Source organism: Rosa chinensis, chromosome 1 (assembly GCF_002994745.2).
Source record: "Rosa chinensis cultivar Old Blush chromosome 1, RchiOBHm-V2, whole genome shotgun sequence".
NCBI classification, from domain to species: Eukaryota; Viridiplantae; Streptophyta; class Magnoliopsida; order Rosales; family Rosaceae; genus Rosa; species Rosa chinensis.
Window position 1 is genome coordinate 48,871,974 of NC_037088.1, and position 19,491 is coordinate 48,891,464.

The following is a 19,491-nucleotide window of genomic DNA, read 5'->3' on the forward strand; positions in this document are numbered from 1 at the left end:
TTTTTTATTACCTGAATCAAAATCACTCACTTTCCAGTCATCCATTTAGCCATTTAGGTTGTGAAGTGGTTTTGAGTATAGCCATATAGGAGTAGTGTTAGATCATAATTCATATACATATTTGTGCCCTAAAAACATGAAAATTACTTGTTCAAAAGTCCAAATTTAATGTTGACTAATCCAATTTCATTATTTCCCTAATCTTGTACTTTTACTTAACCTTTGTGTTTATTTTTATTTATTTATTTATTTTCCTTATCATGTTAGGAAATAATGGAGAAGAGAAAGTGAGCTAGACATTTTCCTACTCCGGCTAAGAGAAAGTGAGCTAGACAAGAAAGGAGGGGTAGCCGCCTGACCAAAAAAATTCTGAATGAGTTGAAACTTTCCAGTTTCATCCTAGACATCCCAAGGAACATTTTTTATGAAGAGTGCCAGAGCTAGTTTTGAGTGGAAAGCCTTCAAACAGTCAGTCCAATTTTCTGAAAGACGAAAACTGAAAAACCTGACCTGTACGTATTTCAGACGCATTTACGGCCGAACCACAATGAATTTAACTCTGAAATTTTACCAGGATGATCTACACTCATGAAGGAACATTTGATATGAAGAAGTCAGAGGCTCATTCTGAAGTCTAAGTGGAAAATTAATTGAAGGAATTATGGGGCAGAAAGTGACCTAAAACCAGCTCAACATTCATCATGTTCATGTTTCCCACTCACATAAAGAAAGCTAGATATTTTTCCCTTTTTCCTTAGATATATTTTTCTACTCCAATCTCTTTAATAGATCATCATTACTTCCATACTCCACCTTCATGCTTTGTTTTTATTCATCATTACTTCCCTCTTTTTCTTCTCTATATAAACCATCACCCATTCCACACCATGACATCTTCTTTCTCTCTTCATCTCCTTCACAAAACCTCCGTATTCACCTCCCAAATTCCAAACCCACAAGACCCAATCTACTCCATCTCCTCCATCATCACCACCACAACTACCATCTTCCACCACCATAAACTTCATCACCACCACTACTACTGCATCACTACCACTAAAAGTTAGCCAAAGGAGCATCATATATATCTTCATCACCATTCCATTCATCATCACCATCAAGAAGTTCATTATCCATCTATTCCACCATCAAGGAGGATTCAAGGAGCATTGAAGGAGAAAAATGAAGGAAAAGCTACCCATTGATTTGTCAAGCTTCAACTAGTTCTTTATTCCCTTAACTCTTTAATTTACCTTGATTTACTTTATAGAATTGATGCCAATTTGTATGACTATGAGTGAGTAGTTACTTTGTTGGGGCTAGGGTTGAAAGACCTAGCCAAACTTATATGAATTGATGTTTTAATTTACATTTGATGTTATTTGTGAGTTTCATCTTCATATGCTAATTCAAGAAGTGAATGCATTCATTCAAATTTAACTACTTTGAATGTGTTGTGTTTGTCATCTCATGACAAAAATGTTTAGGGAGTAGTTAACCTTGAGCATTGATAGCATGATAGCATCCTCTATGTGCATATGGAGGTTGTGAGTTAAAATCACCTAGATCTAAGATTGGTTTGCTTGCATGATTATCTAAACTCAAAGCTTTTTGCATCTAGGAACAATGAATTGAGACTTAACCGGTAATATGAATTGTTCTTAGTTAGTTAATTCTAGACTTATCCGGTTGGAATTGATAACATTAAAGGAGTTTAAGTCTTTGTAGTCTTATCCGGATGCAAAGAGGATAATTGGGAAATTAGAATAGCATCACTTGTATTTGAACTTCAATACTTGCAAGGGAGGTTAGTGGTAGACAATCTAACCCCTAACTTCATCCATTATATTACTAGTTTAGTTTACATTTGAGCATTTAATTTAATTTGGTTCACCACTCTATCCAACAAACAATCTCACTACTACCACAATGCACATACTCACCATGAGCCTAGATTTCTTGTGAATTTAGGTTTGTGATTGTACATTTGCATATTCTAGCTCTTCTTAGGTTAACACCCTAGCTAGTGAAAGGAATCCAATCCTCGTGGGTTTGACAACCTTTCTTAAATCCCTATACTATTACTTGTACCTCTTATACTTGAGGGTGGCTATTTGGCTAACAAGTAGTAGTTGATACAATCTCAAGTTTCAATCTTTCTCATCGATGAGTTTTATGCTTCAGGTAACCGAAGATCACAACTTAAGTAGTTGAATTTGTATTGACATTGAATATATAACTTTGAATTATTTCAATTTTCTATTGCTAGATTTGGGTAACAAAATGCATTTTGTGGATGATATTTTGGCAAGTGTTAGGCAATTGAGATATTCCATCAATACAAAGTAGACTCTGCCAAATTTTTTAGAATAATTTTTCTGTGCCAACATAAGGTAAATTTTGCCCACCTCAAATTTAATTCCTGGTTCCGTGCATGTGCATGTACGAGGTGCTCTTTCATTCTTTTTGTGTTTTGAGTTTGTACGTCTATTGAATGTTGCCTTTGTTGCTTTGTGCTTGCATGTGTTTGGAAACAACTATGATTTGATTATTTTTCTTTTCCTTTTTGGTTTGCTTTTTGACAGTCTAGCTAGCATTTAAATCAAGTTAAATGTATGACTCATTTTATGTTATCTCAACCAGGTTGGTGTTGAAGAAAGTTGGGGTATATCACAAGAAGAGGTTGTTTGGTGGAGTAATTATTCTATGGTCCTGAACTGTCATGTGGCATTGTTATGTGGTGATCACGGCTAATCATATCACTTGAATTTGGTGGGGATCTTGTAAGGGGTGAAAAAAAAATTAAATTAAGAGAATCAATATCAGGAATAAATATATGTCAGATGGACGAATAACATCAAATAGAATCACCACATGTACCATGGTCCGGGACCATATAACAATTTTCTTGTTTGGTGTGACTACTCTTATGTGGTTAAGGCTAAGACTTTTAAGGTGCAAGGCCAATGTGTATATCCACTCTTGGTATAACTCTATGTTGTAGGAAGCTTCTCAAAATTCATTGCTTTTGCATAAGTTAAGTACGTGTTAATATCTCCTTTGGTGGCTTGCATTCATTTGCTCTGTATATTTCCTTACAGTCAATCTTAGTAAGAAGAATGCACACAAAAGTGTCATGTTCTATAAGGAACCTGTAATGTAGCACTAGTTAAGCATGGTTGCAAGTCAATTGCAAAAGAAGAAATGTGAAGCAATGGAAGAAAAGATCATGGAGCAATTGCAAGAGATGCAATGTGAGTGCAAAAATTGGGTCAAGAAGTGTGAAATGTTGTATCAAGAAAATGAGAGATGGAAGAAACTGTTAGACTTTGTTTTGTTATAAAAGTCTATAATATAACATATTTTATTTACGTGTACTCTATATATTGGTATATATTAATTAGTCCAGCAGTGGTGAGAGGCCAGGGTTTCACTAATATCAAAAGGAGATTACAATGTATTTAACATTCAAACCCAATTCCCAATTAAACATGAATACACTCACAGAAAGAGAAACACCAAATAGAAAAATGATAACCTTAGATATATATTGTTGCTCACAAGAACAAAAGCAACAAACCAAAGGTAATCTTTCTATAGAACCCGAAACTGTGGCTACTTCTTTTCTCTCATACCTTTTTTGGTGACAGAAAGTATATATTTATATGTGCATGAGGCCGGAAAACTCTAAAACCTAAGAGGATTAGGTTAATTATATGGACTTGGTCCAAAAGATTATTTATGGGCTTATTAATTTAAGCCACAAACCAACAATCTCCACCTTAGCTTAAATTAACCAAAATCTTCTCCAAATGTCTTTTCCATCAAACCCCGAAGGGTACTAACTATGACTAGCAATCAAGCCCAAGCAAAGCTTGAACTTGCAAACATGAACCAGCATGATCAAAATTAGATGACCCTGATGAAGAGACTGAATTTCTCATACAAAGCAACATTGTAGAACCGAAGTTGCTTCTCTTCAATATCACTGACAAAAACAAGCACCTCCTGAGTAGGCTGAATAAAAGTGTAGTCTGACACTTTCTCTTAAGCTTGAACAAGCTCCACTTACTTACTAACACCGTGGCCTGAACCTGCATCAATAGACTCTCCTTCAAATAGCATGGCATACTCTTCAAAGTTCATAACTTGGCCGATTACAAATTTGGGTTACTTAGACTGGACACACCACAAGTCATAATTATTCACCCCATATATATGCAAGTCCATGGAATACAAATTTTTCCTTCCACTCAAGTTTACCATCACTCAAATGAGCACCAACGAGACAACTAATATCAGAATAATAAGCATGATCGAGTACCAAATTGTACCTTAATTGGAGTCTTCATACAAAATGCGGATGATGGAGACCAATCAACCAAGTAACAAGAACTAATAGATTTAGCACCGAAGTCTTTAGACTTATCCAAGTTTCTGTATAAGGGACCCACAAATATGTTATGCGATTTTTCTATATGATGTCTTCAAAGCAGTGTTGTGTCTCACTATCCAATCTTCACATAATTGATCAACCCTCAACAAATACATTTGTACGAAAATCTAAATATGGACTTGATGAAGAGGCAACTAATGGAGCACCAATAATTGTGCTACCCTGAAGTACATAGAGTTATGACAAATCAACTTTCCCTGAATCACAACAAGAGCGCACCTTTACTAACTCTTAAACTCCACCTTAAGATAATACTTATAGCCTTGTGAGTCAAGAGTACCCAAAGATATCAGATTGTTTTTCAAATCTGGGACAATGCCTAACCTTTGTCAAAGTCTTGATAATTTCATCGTGCATCTTAATTCGAATTGTTCCAATCCCCATTATTTTATTAGGAGTATTATCCCCCTTAAAGACATACCTTCCATCTAAAAAGTATCAAACCAGTCTCTATTGAAGCACATATGGTGCGAGCAAGCTGAATCAAGCAACCAAGCATTAACAGAAGAATCACCAGCAGATAAGGCAAAAGCAAAAGTAGACTTATTATCTGCATAATTCACATTATCACCAGAAAATTTTTAAGAAGGCTTACCTTTATCATCAATTTTCACATCCGTACTTCTCAAATAAGATATAAGCTTATTAAACTCATCAATATGGCTTTAAATAGGTGTACCTTCAGACATACGAAAAGTGTATAGTCGCTACTTCAAATATAGTCGAGTGGTCAGGGATTTGGTCATATATAATTTCTCTAGCTTTAGCCACAATTCAGGGGCAGTCGTCTCATTGACAACTTCACGCAAAACGTCATCAGATAGACATAACAAAATTGCAATGTGCGCTCGTTCTAACATGTCTCATTTTTCTTCTTCTAACAAAGTAGTTGGTAAAACATTTACACCTTTCAGCACCTTTAATTAATAACTCTTGCTGAACTAACATGCCTCGCATCTTCAAACACCAAAGATTGAAATCATTCCTCCCATAAAATTTATCAATCTCATATTTCATCGAAGAAACAGACTTCATTATTGAATCCAAAATCACAGCTCAAATTACCAACCCAAAAAAAAAAAAAATCAGCAAATCAGTGATTAGCTCCAAATCAAATAGCCCCAGGCGTAGCCTGAGCTCTGATACCACTTGCTGTGCGGAAGCGTCAAACATGTATGAAATATAAAAAATATGAAAAAGATAAATTAATAGAAAAATCCAGAAGACCAAGGATTTACGTGGTTTACCCCAAAATCAAAGGGTTACAACCATGGGCAGAAACGGTGAAAGGATTCCACTAATATCAAAAGAATATTACAAGGTGTTTAACACGGGAATAAAGTCATAGAAAGAGAAACACCAAATAGAGAAACGACTATGTATTGTTTAGGGTTAAGTATAATTCCTGAAAACAAAAAAAAAAGATGGGAGAGAGCGAGAGCTCCTCTTCCGTGCTGAACCCTAGTGCCGGCGCTGATAGGTGGCTCCTCTGGAGGCTTCATACGCCTCTTTTCCAGCGTCCGCTCAAGCGCACGAGCCTCCCCTTCCATGACTGCAAGCTGCTCATCTTTCGACCGAATTTTCTTCCAACGGTGAGTGATCTAATAGGATGGGTTTTCTTTGCCCTATGGCTTCAGGTCTTGGGCGGTTTGAGGCTATGGGATCCCGGCGGTAAGCTGCTGATCCTAGTCGGCGATTGGTGGAAGAGAGGTCGGATGCAGGCATGATGGGGATTGATGTTGCTGGGTTTCACTTGGATCTGGTTCAAGTGGCGACATCAACATCGGCTAAGGCTGGCTTCTGCGTCCTTGCACAGTGACGGCTGGGCTTTAATTTGGTGGCTGATTTGGTTGCATATTGGTGGCCTGCGTTGACTGCCCAGAGTAATCTGGGTGTTCCTAGTAGGCTGGTGTTGGGCTCACACCAATATGTTGGACAAAACTTTCCCATGGGTTTGGATTTGGGACCCGGGTGACCCTTTGCCAGACTCTATGTTATGTTGGATTATCCCTCTGAGTGTGTTGCGGTTATTTTCAGGTGGATCGAGCTGATAGGAGCAAAAATATGCAAAGTTAATAGCGTTAATCTCTATACTTTCTTTGTTAGTTTAGTGTATTTTCTAGTTATTTACTTTATTTATTTGTTTTATAGATATCTTAGAGCAAAGAAGGAGAAAAGAAGTAAAAGAGGGACTAAAAGGCAAAATTGGCAAATCTGCCTGTGAAGATCAGTCAACTTCAACATATCACTGAGACCAGCTCACAATGATCCATAGGATGATTTTTATATTGATGGAAAGCCTCGGATGTCTAGTTTCCAGATCTTTTTACGGTTTATCAATATCATTTTTCTAGAGGAAGTTATGGCCGATTTTGTACAAAAAGGTCAGGCTGCAGGAGAATCTGAGGTTTGACGGGAATTTAGGTTTTGAAGCCCAAATCACACCGAGAAGCCCGAGGACGAGTTTGTGCTTCATATTCTGACTTATGATGGACAAATGGCACGATGTTTATGGTTGGAATAAGTCATCAAGTTCAAGAGCCAATAGGAAAACTCCACCTAAGCACGTGAACTCTAATTATTTTAGGTTTTGGATTTCCTACACAACAAGAAAGATGAAGGCAACCTCTAAGCATATAAAAGGAGATCAATCTGCAGCAGCTCTCTCTCTCTCTCTCTCTCCCCTTCTTTAGTTAGTTTTATTTCTTCTATGTTTAACTAAGTTTTTATTAGTTAGGGGGCTGCTTGAAGCCCCTAGACATGAACTACAAGATTATTTGACTTTTGATTTTATTTTCTTTTAATCCAAGATGAGACTTTTGTTTACTACTTTTCCCATTGATGAATGCTTGCTTGTATACTTTGAGTGCATGCTTAGTATGCATGTTAGGATTCTACCGCTTTGATTGTTTGATGTCTAGATCAATAGTTGGATTCCTCAAACCTTCTAGAGAAGCAATTGTTAGTTTTCACTATCAAGTAAACTAAGTCCTAGGTTTAGCAAGGCGCTAAATTTATTGCGATGCCTAGTGATGTCTCAAACTCTTTTAGACCTTAATGATCTCTGCATGTGTAATGTAATAAGCGTACCTTTAGGTTGCATTGTTTGGGAATAGTCTAGGTGTAGAGCACTTCCTGCCTAGCGTACGAAGTAAGAAAGGGTAATAGGTTGTGTTCAAGCGTACCAAGCCAACCTGAGCATCTTCATCTAGATTAATTGAATTAGGATTGAACAAATTATCTTGTGTGTGATTGTCCAGGGCGGATGCATCTTCCCTAACCATCGTCATCATATTGTTTTCAAACCATCTTAAAACCAGTTTTGTTATTTTCAGCTTCTGTACTTTATATTTTCGTATTTGTTTAGAATAGTAAATCAATTCCAATAATCACCAAATTTTGTATGCTGGATGCGCTGTGTGTCTAGTACGTTACTGTAAATTTTCATATTTTTCTGAATAGTTTAGATTAGGTTTTTAATTAGATTTCGACTGCTGTTCACTAGAAACAGTGGTCACTTTTGTGACGTTGTTCTGAGTAGTTATAACCATAGTCCTCTGCGGGAAAGACCCTTGTTTACCCTTGCTACAATTGACAATCTTAAGTGTGAATAAGGAAAATCAATAGCTTATAAATTTAGCTATCACGAGCCTTCCTAGATTCTATAAAAAGTCTCTGCATAGTCACGCTGTGAGTACCACAATTGCGTGCATTGGCGAGTAGTGTTCTTTATATATGCTGGGTCGAGCTTAGGTTAATTTGATTGGCCTGCTGGTCTTCTGCATGCCCGGATCGCAAATTCTGATTGTTGGGTCTACAATTTTCAAGGTCATGACAATGGTTCCGTTGTTGGTAATTGTCTTGAGGATGATGAGGATTTACCTTCTGAATTTGCTAGTTTTTCTAGAAAAGTTTCAGAGCAGAGTTTTATTGTATAAGAACAACCGGTTGATGTAGTACATCTTCTAGTTTGTTCTATCTTAGCTCTAGCACCTAGGCGTTTCTTGCCTTTGTACTTTGTATGCTCCCCATTGAGATGCTCTCTTAAGCGATTTCAATTGCTAATTCAATGAAGTTTTCTTTCAAAAAAAAAAAAAAACGACTACCTCAAACATATATTGTTGCTCACAAGAACAAAAGCAACAAACGAAAATGTAATCTTTCTATAGAACCCGAAATTGCGGCTACTTCTTTTCTTTTACACCTTAATTTGTGACAGAAAACATATATTTATATGTGCATGAGGAAAACTCCAAAACCTAATAGGATTAGGTTAATTATGTGGGCTTAGTCCAAAAGATAATTGATGGGCTTCTTAATTTATTAATTTCAGCAACAAACCAACAAGTCAACGTGGATAAGCTTGCAATAATTTTCCACAAATGTACCTTTCATCATCTTTGATCCTTTCTTCCTATTTGCTATTGAAGATTTGTTGATATGGTCAAGATATGGTTAACTTGCAATTTACGTTTGTGCATGTGGTGAATCCTCTATTATTGCAAAGCAAGCATCAGTTTGTGTTTTTCTACAGCTGCTAGTTCACTTCGTTTCTATAATTCGATACACAGTTCTTCCCTTCAGAAATTCAACAAGAATTTTTCTCAAAAGAAAAGAAGAAAAGAAATTCAACAAGCTAGAATGATGCCATTACAACCTAACTATCTTACTCCTTATGCCATCATCTTCATCTTTTTCATCTCATCTGTCGATTGTAGAAGCACTGCATGCAACAAACTGGATCAAGATTCTCTATGGTCCTCTTTCAACATGCCCTCTTCTCCTTTAAACTGGTCGTCGGATGATTGCTGTCAATGGGAGGGCATCACTTGTGATATGAGTGGTCGGGTGGCCCGTGTATCGTTGCCCTCCAAAGGCCTCAAAGGATATATACTTTCCTCTTCATCACTACGAAATCTCACACATCTCACCCACCTGAATCTCTCCCACAATTCACTTACTGGTTCACTAGATCAAACTGGTTTCTTCTTGTCATTGAGTCATCTTGAAATCCTAGATTTGAGCTACAACTTTCTTTCTGGAGAGCTACCATCTTCTCTATCATCTGTTAATATTCGGATGCTTGATTTGTCCAGCAATCACTTCCATGGTGCAATTCCATCTTCATTCTTCCAACAAGCTTGGAACTTGACTAGTTTTAACGTCAGCAATAATATGTTCACCGGGTCTATCCCATCCTCTATTTGTACCCGTTCTTATCCCTTGATTAGGCTACTGGATTTTTCGTTCAATAAATTCAATGGCAGTATTTCTGGTGGAATAGGGGAATGTTCCAAGCTAGAAGTTCTTCGTGCTGGTTACAATAATCTCTCGGGAATACTTCCCGATGATATCTACTCTGCTTCAGCACTTGAAGAAATTGTATTACCTCACAATTCAATCTACGGATTCATAAGCGAAAGAGTTGTCAACCTCACCAACCTCAGAATCCTTGACCTCTACTCTAACGAGTTGAGTGGTGCCCTCCCTACAAGTATTGGTAAGCTATCGAAATTGCAATTCATGCTCCTTCATTTCAACAATCTAGAAGGTTATCTACCTCCATCTTTGATGAATTGCACGAGCATTGTAGAACTACATCTAGGAAGTAACCATTTGGAAGGAAATATCTCTACCCTAAATTTCTCCAAACTTGGTCAACTTACTAAACTTGATCTTTGGATGAATTACTTCACTGGTATCTTGCCACTTAGCCTTTACTCCTGCAAGTCCTTGAAAGCAATTAGATTGAGCAGAAATGACCTTCAAGGACAAATACAACCTGAGATTCGTTCATTGAAACTTTTGTCCTTCCTGTCACTCGGTTATACCAGATTGACCAATGTCACAGGGGCACTACAGATACTGATGGGTTGCAAAAGGCTCAGGGCACTCTTACTCTCATCAAGTTTTCATCTAGCAGAAAAATTGCCAGCTGACTATGGTATGGTTGATTTTGCCGGATTCCAAAATCTGCAATTTTTGGATTTGAGTAACTGTGAGCTCATGGGACAGATACCTATATGGTTATCTAAGCTCAAGAAACTAGAGGTTTTGGAACTCAGTTCTAATAGAATCACAGGATCCATTCCTAGTTGGTTGGGGAATCTTCCAAGGCTCTTTTTTCTGAATTTGGGATCCAACCTACTTTCAGGTGAATTTCCAAAGGAAATCTGTAGACTACCGTCATTGGTTTCTGATCAATCTACGGATCAAGTAGACGATTATCTTGAACTGCCCATCTATGGATCCAAAGATGCAATAATTTTGCAGTACACATTGTCTTACTTCCCCCGAGCGATTGACATAAAGAACAATACCTTTACTGGGAGTATACCTGTTGAGATTGGTGAACTGCAGCTTCTCCATATTTTGCATCTTAGTGGAAACAACTTCTCCGGCAGCATTCCAGAGGAAATATCCAACCTTAAGAACTTGGAAGAATTGGATCTTTCCATGAATCATTTCTCTGGAACTATCCCACAGTTATTGGCAGCCCTTACTTTCTTGAAATCTTTCAATGCCTCATACAATGATTTTGAAGGACAGATACCAATTGGTACTCAGCTCCAAAGCTTCAGTGCCTCTGCATTTGAGGGGAACCCGAAACTTTGTGGTGCTCCACTTCCAAATCACTGCCTACCGATTAATGACAATGATGCAGATAAGAACAGCCAATATATGGAAAGTGAGCAAAAATTTGACTGGTTTCATATATCTGTGGCACTTGGGTTCATCACAGGATTTCTGGGAGTCTTTGGCCCTTTGTATAACCAGGCATGGAGGTATGCATATTTCAATTTCCTAGACAATCTATGGAATAGACTTTATGATCACAGTTTGTACTGCTAAGATACAGAGAAGGGTTAGAAGCTAGACTGTTGTACTCTTTGTTCAAATCATGCATGATAATATGTTTCTGAGTTATTTTCTAGTCACAGAGATCACACTCTCAGATTCGTGTAGAAATGCAGTGCCATTGTAAATCTGTAATCACAATATATAAGTCCCTGCCCCATCATTATGGGATCATTCAAATCCAAACTAGTCAATTATCTCTTTTCAATTGCATTCAAATCCCAGTACAGAACATACCAAACAACAATCACTAATAAACAGGAATAGAAGGGTCCCCGAAATGAAAAATAACCATAAGTAACACAAGATCCTTTACTGAAAACAGACAAGACTATTGCACTTGCAGTGACTAGCTTCAATATACGATATTAGGACCTGTGAGCATCACTTCACATCCCTCATCTCTAATGATGTGAAGCTTCACATGTCCCTTCACAAACTCAAAAACAACGGTGTTCCCTTTCTTAATCTGGTTCGCCTTGCAACAATCACACCAGCCTTTGTTCATAAGTGTACGACCATCTTCCATGGGGGTCACTGTAACAGGCCATGATCTGTTGCTTGGATCCCGAAGCTCTATAGTCCGCTTGCTCATGAGATCTTTAGCCCTGGCTATTATTATAGGAATGTTCTACAATTGGAACATATTTGATATCAGGGGACGAAATATAAGAAATAAATTAACCTTGTAGATGACAAAAGAACAAAAAAGGGAAAGAAAACTCTGCTGACAAGTGAAGAACTCTAAAGAACAACTTCTGATTCACAAGTGATGGAACTTTTATTTTCACTGAAATTACTGAAAATTCTTATACTCACGTACACATTCCATTCAAAAGACAAGAATTACTATTTTTCAGTCATAACAGGGAAAAGACTTTTAGAAGCATTATTAGCTTTTTCATTGCGTATTATCACTTATTACTTACCAGCTGATTGATAAAGTAATTTGGGGTTGACATACAAAACCAATTGGCTATGGATGGAGTGGTCCAAACCCTTATAAACTCATAGGCAAGGTCCCATTTTTCCCATGTGGGATGTATATATTCTCAACATGCCCCCGCACATGTGGCGAATTTTCAAGCCATACACGTGGACAACTTTGGGTGACGTGGAGCCCGTGTGGCCATGAGGCATGCACACGTGGGTAACCTGCTCTGATATATACCATGATAAAGTAATTTGGGGTTGACATCCAAAACCAATTGGCTATGGATGGAGTGGTCCAAACCCTTATAAACTCATAGGCAAGGTCCCATTTTTCCCATGTGGGATGTATATATTCTCAACAATGATACAGTCTGTGAGTCTCCATAGTTCTCTTAAAGCAAAGATGCTCTGATTTGAACTCAATGATTCTGAGTCTTGTCTCCCCAGGCATGACATAATCCCCTATACAGTCCCAAATTAAAACACAATTTCAGAAGAATGTAAATTACTTGGCAGATAAGAGAAAAACTTGATTTTCTGGTCTTGTATACAAGTAAAGCAAACTAGAACTTACTCATTTGACCAACAAAACAGTCAGTACTTCTCTTTCTCTTGGCTTCTTCCATGTCCATTAATTCACATGCACTTTTATCATAGATTGTCACACTGAACAATGAATTGCCATCATAATTGAAAACCAGAAAGTCTCCTTCCTCCAAATAGTTATCCTTCACAAATTTCTTCCAGCCTTTATGGAAGAATAGATCATTGTTTTTCTCTTCCAATTTTACGTCCCAGCATTTTCCATTAGGGCCTCGAAGTTTGCATAGTGCTGGTCCATTGAAGTCGTTGACAAAAGCTGTTGGCATTTTCTACAAAATATAATTGCTTCTCAGAAAACATCAATGTTTTTAGAGCCAATCAAAAATTCTTACATCAGCAAGAATATCATTTGTTTTACAAGTTTAGAACACGACAATTTGGTCATGGAAATAATTCATGCCAAGTCAATGACAATTTGATTATTGACTCATTGAGCAAATTAGGTGAGATCATGTTAGAAATGCCTCTTTTCCCTGAGCTTTTTTATGTCACTACGATTCCATAATCAGTCATAATGTTGATGAATAACACTACTTCAGCTAAGACAGTTGCTATCTACTATATTAGAAAGATATGGACTCATGATTCAGTGTCAAACATTAAATATAATAGATATTGATGAAAATCATACACTTGACATGGATTACACTAGAAAGATATGGATTTGTGAATATCTAATACATTAAATTAAATTTGAGGAGAACTATACACTCAATTTCGGAAATATCTTGAAAACCGAAAAAAGGAGGTCAAGATGTTACCAGTTTCTCAGAGAAATCAACAAGAAGGACCTGGAAAAAGGCGGGCCCTGGTGCTGAACGAGCCATTTGAAGATGGTACCTGCAGCTATTTTGGATTTAGTTTATAGTCTCAAGATTTCTGTCCCAGATTTTTTTTTTTTTTTGTAAACAGTTGCTTCATATACTAATGCTAATTAATTCAAAACTTTCAGCTTTGGGTAAAAACAGCTACAAAATGAAAAGAAGGAGAAACTGATATGCTCATAGAATCGTATCTTTATACAAGTGTGATTACAAGTTGTTCCTACAAGTCGGGAATCTATTTACTATCCAAAATACATATAAGGAAGGCTACAGCTAAATGATAAATCAATCTGCAATAATATGGGAGATATGGCTGATTACTTTCCTTACACTCCCCCTTAAGTTGGAGAGTGGATGTCTTGCACTCCCAACTTGCGAATCATAGGAACAAAGATATCTATCCCCAAAGGTTTAGTAAGAACATCGGCAAGCTGATAAGCTGATTTCACATACCTTGTGGTCACAGTACCATCTAGAATTTTGTCCCTAATGTAGTGGCAATCCATCTCGATATGCCTAGTTCGCTCATGGAATACAGGGTTGGCAGCAATGTGCAGTGCAGCCTTGTTATCACAAAATAGTAGAGCCGGTTCACGGAGGGAGAAACTGAGATCTCTGAGCAGATAACGTAGCCAAGTTAGCTCACAACATGTTCCTGTCATAGCACGATATTCCGCCTCTGCTAAAGACAAAGATAATGTCTTTTGACGTTTTGACCTCCAAGAAATTAAGGAAGGTCCAAGAAAAACAAAGTATCCAGTGGTAGACCTTCTAGTGACAGGGCATCCCGCCCAATCAGAGTCACAATAAGCCCTCAATTTTAGATCATTGGTGGAAGAGAAAAACACACCTTGTCCAGGAGCACCTTTTAGATAGCGTACTACTCTCAGAGCTGCCTCCCAATGCATTTTTCTAGGTTGGTTCATGAATCTGTTAAGAACATGAACTGCATAAGTGATGTCAGGGCGTGAAACAGTGAGATATATAAGTCTCCCAATTAACCTTCTGTACTGTCCAGGGTCTTTGAGCAAATCACTGTGATCAGATAACTTTAGACCTTTTTCCATGGGAGTATCCACAGGTGCAGCTCCTAGTAAACCTGTATCTTCAATAATCTCTAGTGCATACTTACGTTGACATATAAAAAACCCCCGTCTGGAAGTCGAAACTTCAATACCAAGAAAGTATTTTAAGTCTCCAAGATCTTTGAGACGAAATTGACTATGTAAGAAAGCTTTAAGTGCAGCAATAGTCTCCAAATAATTTCCAGTAATCAATATGTCATCAACGTAAATCAAAAGTGCAGTGAATGAATTCCCATGTTTTCTAGTGAATAATGAATAATCAGCTTTAGATTGGACGTACCTAGCTGATCGTACAGCATCAGAAAACTTCTCAAACCACTGCCTTGAAGCCTATTTCAAACCATATAAGGACTTATGTAATCGGCATACCAGATTCTCCTCCACCTGTCGTCGAAGACCAGGCGAAGGAGACATGTAAATTTCCTCAGACAAATCTCCATGGAGGAATGCATTATTCACATCCAATTGATGCAATGGCCAACCACGAGCTGCAGCCAAAGCCAACAAACATCGAACAGTAATGATTTTGGCAGTAGGAGAAAACGTTTTGTGATAATCGACCCCCTCCAACTGAGTAAAACCTTTAGCAACCAGGCGGGCTTTATATCATTCCACAGAACCATCAGCCTTGTGTTTCACCTTATAAACCCATCGACAACCAATAGGGACCTTACCGGCCTGAAGAGGAGTCAGTGTCCAAGTTCTATTGGCTTGAAGAGCCTGTAATTCGGAAAGCATAGCAGCTTGCCATTCAGGATGACCAGCAGCCTCAGAATAGGTGCGGGGCTCGGGAACGTGGCTGAGCATGGCTGTGAAAGCGAGGTGCTGCGGCAAATACCGATGATAGGAAACATAATTGGCCAAGGGATAGCGGGTACCTTTGGTTGGACCAGGCAACAAAGAAGACGATTGGGCCGAGGGAACGATGGAGCAGACATGGTAGGTGAGGCGGTTTGGGGGACGTGTCAAGTGGTCGGAGCGATGGAGGGGAGCCGGATTGGGATTGGGCATGGGTGCTGGATCGGGTATGGGTTCGGGAGCTGGTGGGGGGTCGGGTATATGGTCAGGAATGGGCACGGCAGGCATGGGGAGAGGGGAAGGAAGTGGCGGGAGTAGCGACGGCGGCACTGAGGTAGAGACCGACGCCGGAGGAGAAGGAGAAACAGGCAAAGGAGAGTGGGATGGACCGAGAAGGACGGAGTCGGGGACAGGAGGTTTTGTCAAACGACGACGAGAATAAGTATGGAGAGAGGGCAGTGGAGGCGGTGGGGACGGCGAAGAAATAGGGGACTAGGAGATGCAAATGGAGAGAAGGGAAAGTCAAAGTCAGAGGATGAAGTGAATGGGTCAGGGAGCAAGGGAACAGTGGAGCCCAGTTGGTGGCCTAATGATGAGACCACAGAACTGGGCAGAGTGGAATAGGGGAAAATATGCTCATGAAATTTGACGTCGCGGCTAGTAAAGACCCGCTTGCGGGATAAATCAAACAACTTGTAAGTCTTTTGAACGATGGGATACCCGATGAAAATGGACTGAATGGCACGTTGATCGAATTTATGAGCGGGATTAACGTTAGTAGCGTAAGCTAAACAGCCAAAAACACGTAGGTGGGAGAAAGAAGGAGGTTTTGAATAAAGAAGTTCGAAGGAAGTTTTGAAAGATAGAATGGGAGAAGGTAAGCGGTTGATGATGTGGACTGTGGTAAGAGCACACTCCCCCAAAATTGAGAAGGGAGGTGTGCTTGAAATTTGAGGGCACGAGCCACTTGAATAATGTGTTGATGTTTACATTCCACAACCCATTTTGTTGGGGCGTGTAAACGCAAGAATGTTGGAAAACGACACCATTATCATTAAAAAAGATCGAAGGGATAAGAATTCGCTACCATTATCACTACAGAAAGTTTTAATGCGAGAATCAAATTGAGTGATAGCATAGCTAAAAAATTGTTTAATGAGTGATTGGACTTCAGCTTTATGGCGCATTAAAAAGATCCAAGTAAAACGTTTATAGTCATCAACAATGGTAAGAAAATAATGAGCACCAGAAATAGAAGGAAATCGATATTGACCCCAAATATCGCAATGAATAATATCAAATGGTTTGACGGAAGATATGGTACTAATACTAAAAGGTAGATGACTCTGCTTGGCCAAAGGACATATATGGCAAGCATTATTATTGGACGGAAAGGAAACAAGCAAAAAATTCTTAGCAATGAAACCTAAACAAGAGGATGACACATGCCTTAAGCGGTTGTGCCATAAATTGCTGGAGGTGATGGTAAGGTGACAGGCTGGGAGTGTGATGGAAAAAGAAGGACTGGTTTTAGACTTCTCCATCGCTAAGGCCATCAAATAATATAATCCATTGCGTTGTTCACCCAAATCAATCGTCCTCCTCGTAGCCAGATCCTGCAAAATAAACCAATATAGATAGAAGGTCACTGAACAATTTAATCCTCTCGTCAATCGGCTAACCGACAATAAATCGACTTTGAATTTAGGCACAGATAACACATCATGAAGATAAAACATGGTACTGAGAGGTAATGATCCTTTAGCAGCAATATTAATTTTATCTCCGCTAGGCAATAGAACATGTGGTAATGAGCAATTATTATTTTTGTGTAATAATTGCGTAGATGAAGTAATGTGATCAGTCGCACCGCTGTCAAGGATCCAATTGCGGGAACGACCTTAGACAAACCTGGTTTTGTGACGGCGTCTGCTTTGGAACTTGCGCTGGTATTGGAATTGGGCTGCAAAGTCTGATTTCTAAGAACAGTCAAAAACTGTTTAAATTGGGCCGCAGTGAGTGTCACAGTTGGCCCACCACCATCTTCAACAGTCATGCAGACTTGGTTTGCCGAAGGAGCTACTCTTGGTTGCTTCGAAAAACCTGTGCCTTGCCTCGCTTTGGGGTGACCTGGGGGATACCCAATCAGTTGATAACAAGTCTATACCCAATGTCCTGGATCTCCACAATAGGTACAATGAGGTCTACCCTTGCCGGAGCCTTGTCGTCGTTCAGTATCAAGAGGGAGTCCTTCTTGGGACGCAAAATTGCATTCTGGATGCTGGATATGCCGATCAGTCTTCTCAAAGCGTCCACTTCATCTTGAATTGAAACTGGGTCTGCCAGGATTGCACACTGCCATTGCAGCGCTTGAAGATGATTCTGCTGCCAGATGAGAGGCGCCAAGTGAACGTTGTTTCTCGTCCTGAGAGACAGCTGCATATGCCTAACCGACTGTTGGCAAATGACTCATCAGAAGAATCTGTCCACGTACAATACTGTAAGTATCATTCAGCCCCATGAGAAATTGCATAAGTCTTTGTTGTTCTGCCTGTGCTCCTTGAGATATCTCAGAATAGGAAGCTAATTCATCCCATAAGCCTTTCAATTTTGTATAATAAGCTGAAACTGACAATTGATCTTGTCGGAAACAAGCGATTTCTCGCTAAATTTCAAAAATGCGTGGAGCATTACCTTGGGAGAATCGTTCACGAAGATCTTCCCATACTTCGTGTGCAGTAGGATAGTAGATAACATTGTCGGTGATTTCTGAATCAACAATGTTGATGATCAATGAACCATATCATTACAACGCGACCAAGTCGCATAGCCTTCTGGGTCTGTCTCTTCTGAGGGAGCCTTTATTGTGCCATTCACAAAACCAAGCTTGTTCTTAGAATTCAAAGCTAGAGTCATAGCCCTTTTCCATCCCGCATAATTGTCTCCATTCAGGGGCTTAGAGATTAGGACTAGACCTGGATGATCTGAATGATGAGTGAAAAAGGGATTCGAGAGGTCAGATTTTGACATCTCAGATGTAGGAGGATTGGAGGAATCGGCTTTTGATTTGCTGTGATCCTTGGGTGATGGTGAGAGGACATCATCGTTGCCCATGTTGGCTGGAACGATGAGAGAATGGAGGTTAGGCTACACGAGAGGTTAGAGTGTAGCAGATGAGAAGAGTCGGGATCAAATCCTGCTCTGATACCATGAAAAGAAGGAGAAACTGATATGCTGAAGTGATAATTTCATTAACATAGACTCGTATCTTTTTTTTTTTTTTGAAAGGGGTTTGGAACCCAACCTAACTGGAAGGCTCAGCCCCACTCCCGGTTCTATTTATTATATTAATAGTAGAATTTTGCAACGGGGGGGACATAAAACCTAAACCCCGTGCTACATTAGCAACATTACAAATATCCTCATAGGGTACATCCTGAATAATACCAGGAGTCTCCTCTAACCATACATCATCAAGTCCTACAACACTAGCAAGGTGTGCAAGCCTATGTGCATCACCATTTGCTTCACGGTAGAATCTTTTCTTTTTTTTTTTTTTTTTTTTTTTTTTTTTGAAAGGGGTTTGGAACCCAGCCAAGCTGGGAGGCTCAGCCCCACGCCTGACTTATTATATTAATAATATTAGTGTGCACAGAGGGGGACATAAAACCTTGACCTCGAGCACCAGTACATAAATCCTCGTAGAGAACATCCTGGATAATCACAGGAGCCTCCTCTAACCAAATATCATCAAGATAATTAAGACTAGCAAGGTGAGCCAATCTATGGGCTACACCATTTGCTTCACGGGGAATATGTCTAATCTGAATACAGCGAAAAGTTGTCAAATATGACTTACAATCATCGATAATACGCCCTATGTCAGATAGATCATCCCCACTTTGTTGTAGCGCAGCCACCACAAGTGAGCAAT

General features: G+C 39.1%; 2 protein-coding genes across 2 annotated transcripts; one reads left to right on the top strand and one right to left on the bottom strand.

Moving 5' to 3' along the window:
* Positions 1 to 9,097: 9,097 nt before the first annotated feature.
* Positions 9,098 to 11,308, top strand: LOC112168671 (receptor-like protein 2). The gene has a single exon (XM_024305617.1). The coding sequence runs from the start codon at positions 9,098 to 9,100 to the stop codon at positions 11,306 to 11,308; it is 2,211 nt and encodes a 736-aa protein (XP_024161385.1).
* Positions 11,309 to 11,669: 361 nt separating this feature from the next.
* Positions 11,670 to 13,116, bottom strand: LOC112168687 (B3 domain-containing protein LOC_Os12g40080). Its single transcript, XM_024305618.1, has 2 exons — positions 12,835 to 13,116; positions 11,670 to 11,945 (listed from the first exon to the last, which is right to left on the bottom strand). The coding sequence occupies exons 1-2, from the start codon at positions 13,114 to 13,116 to the stop codon at positions 11,670 to 11,672; spliced, it is 558 nt and encodes a 185-aa protein (XP_024161386.1).
* Positions 13,117 to 19,491: the final 6,375 nt, after the last annotated feature.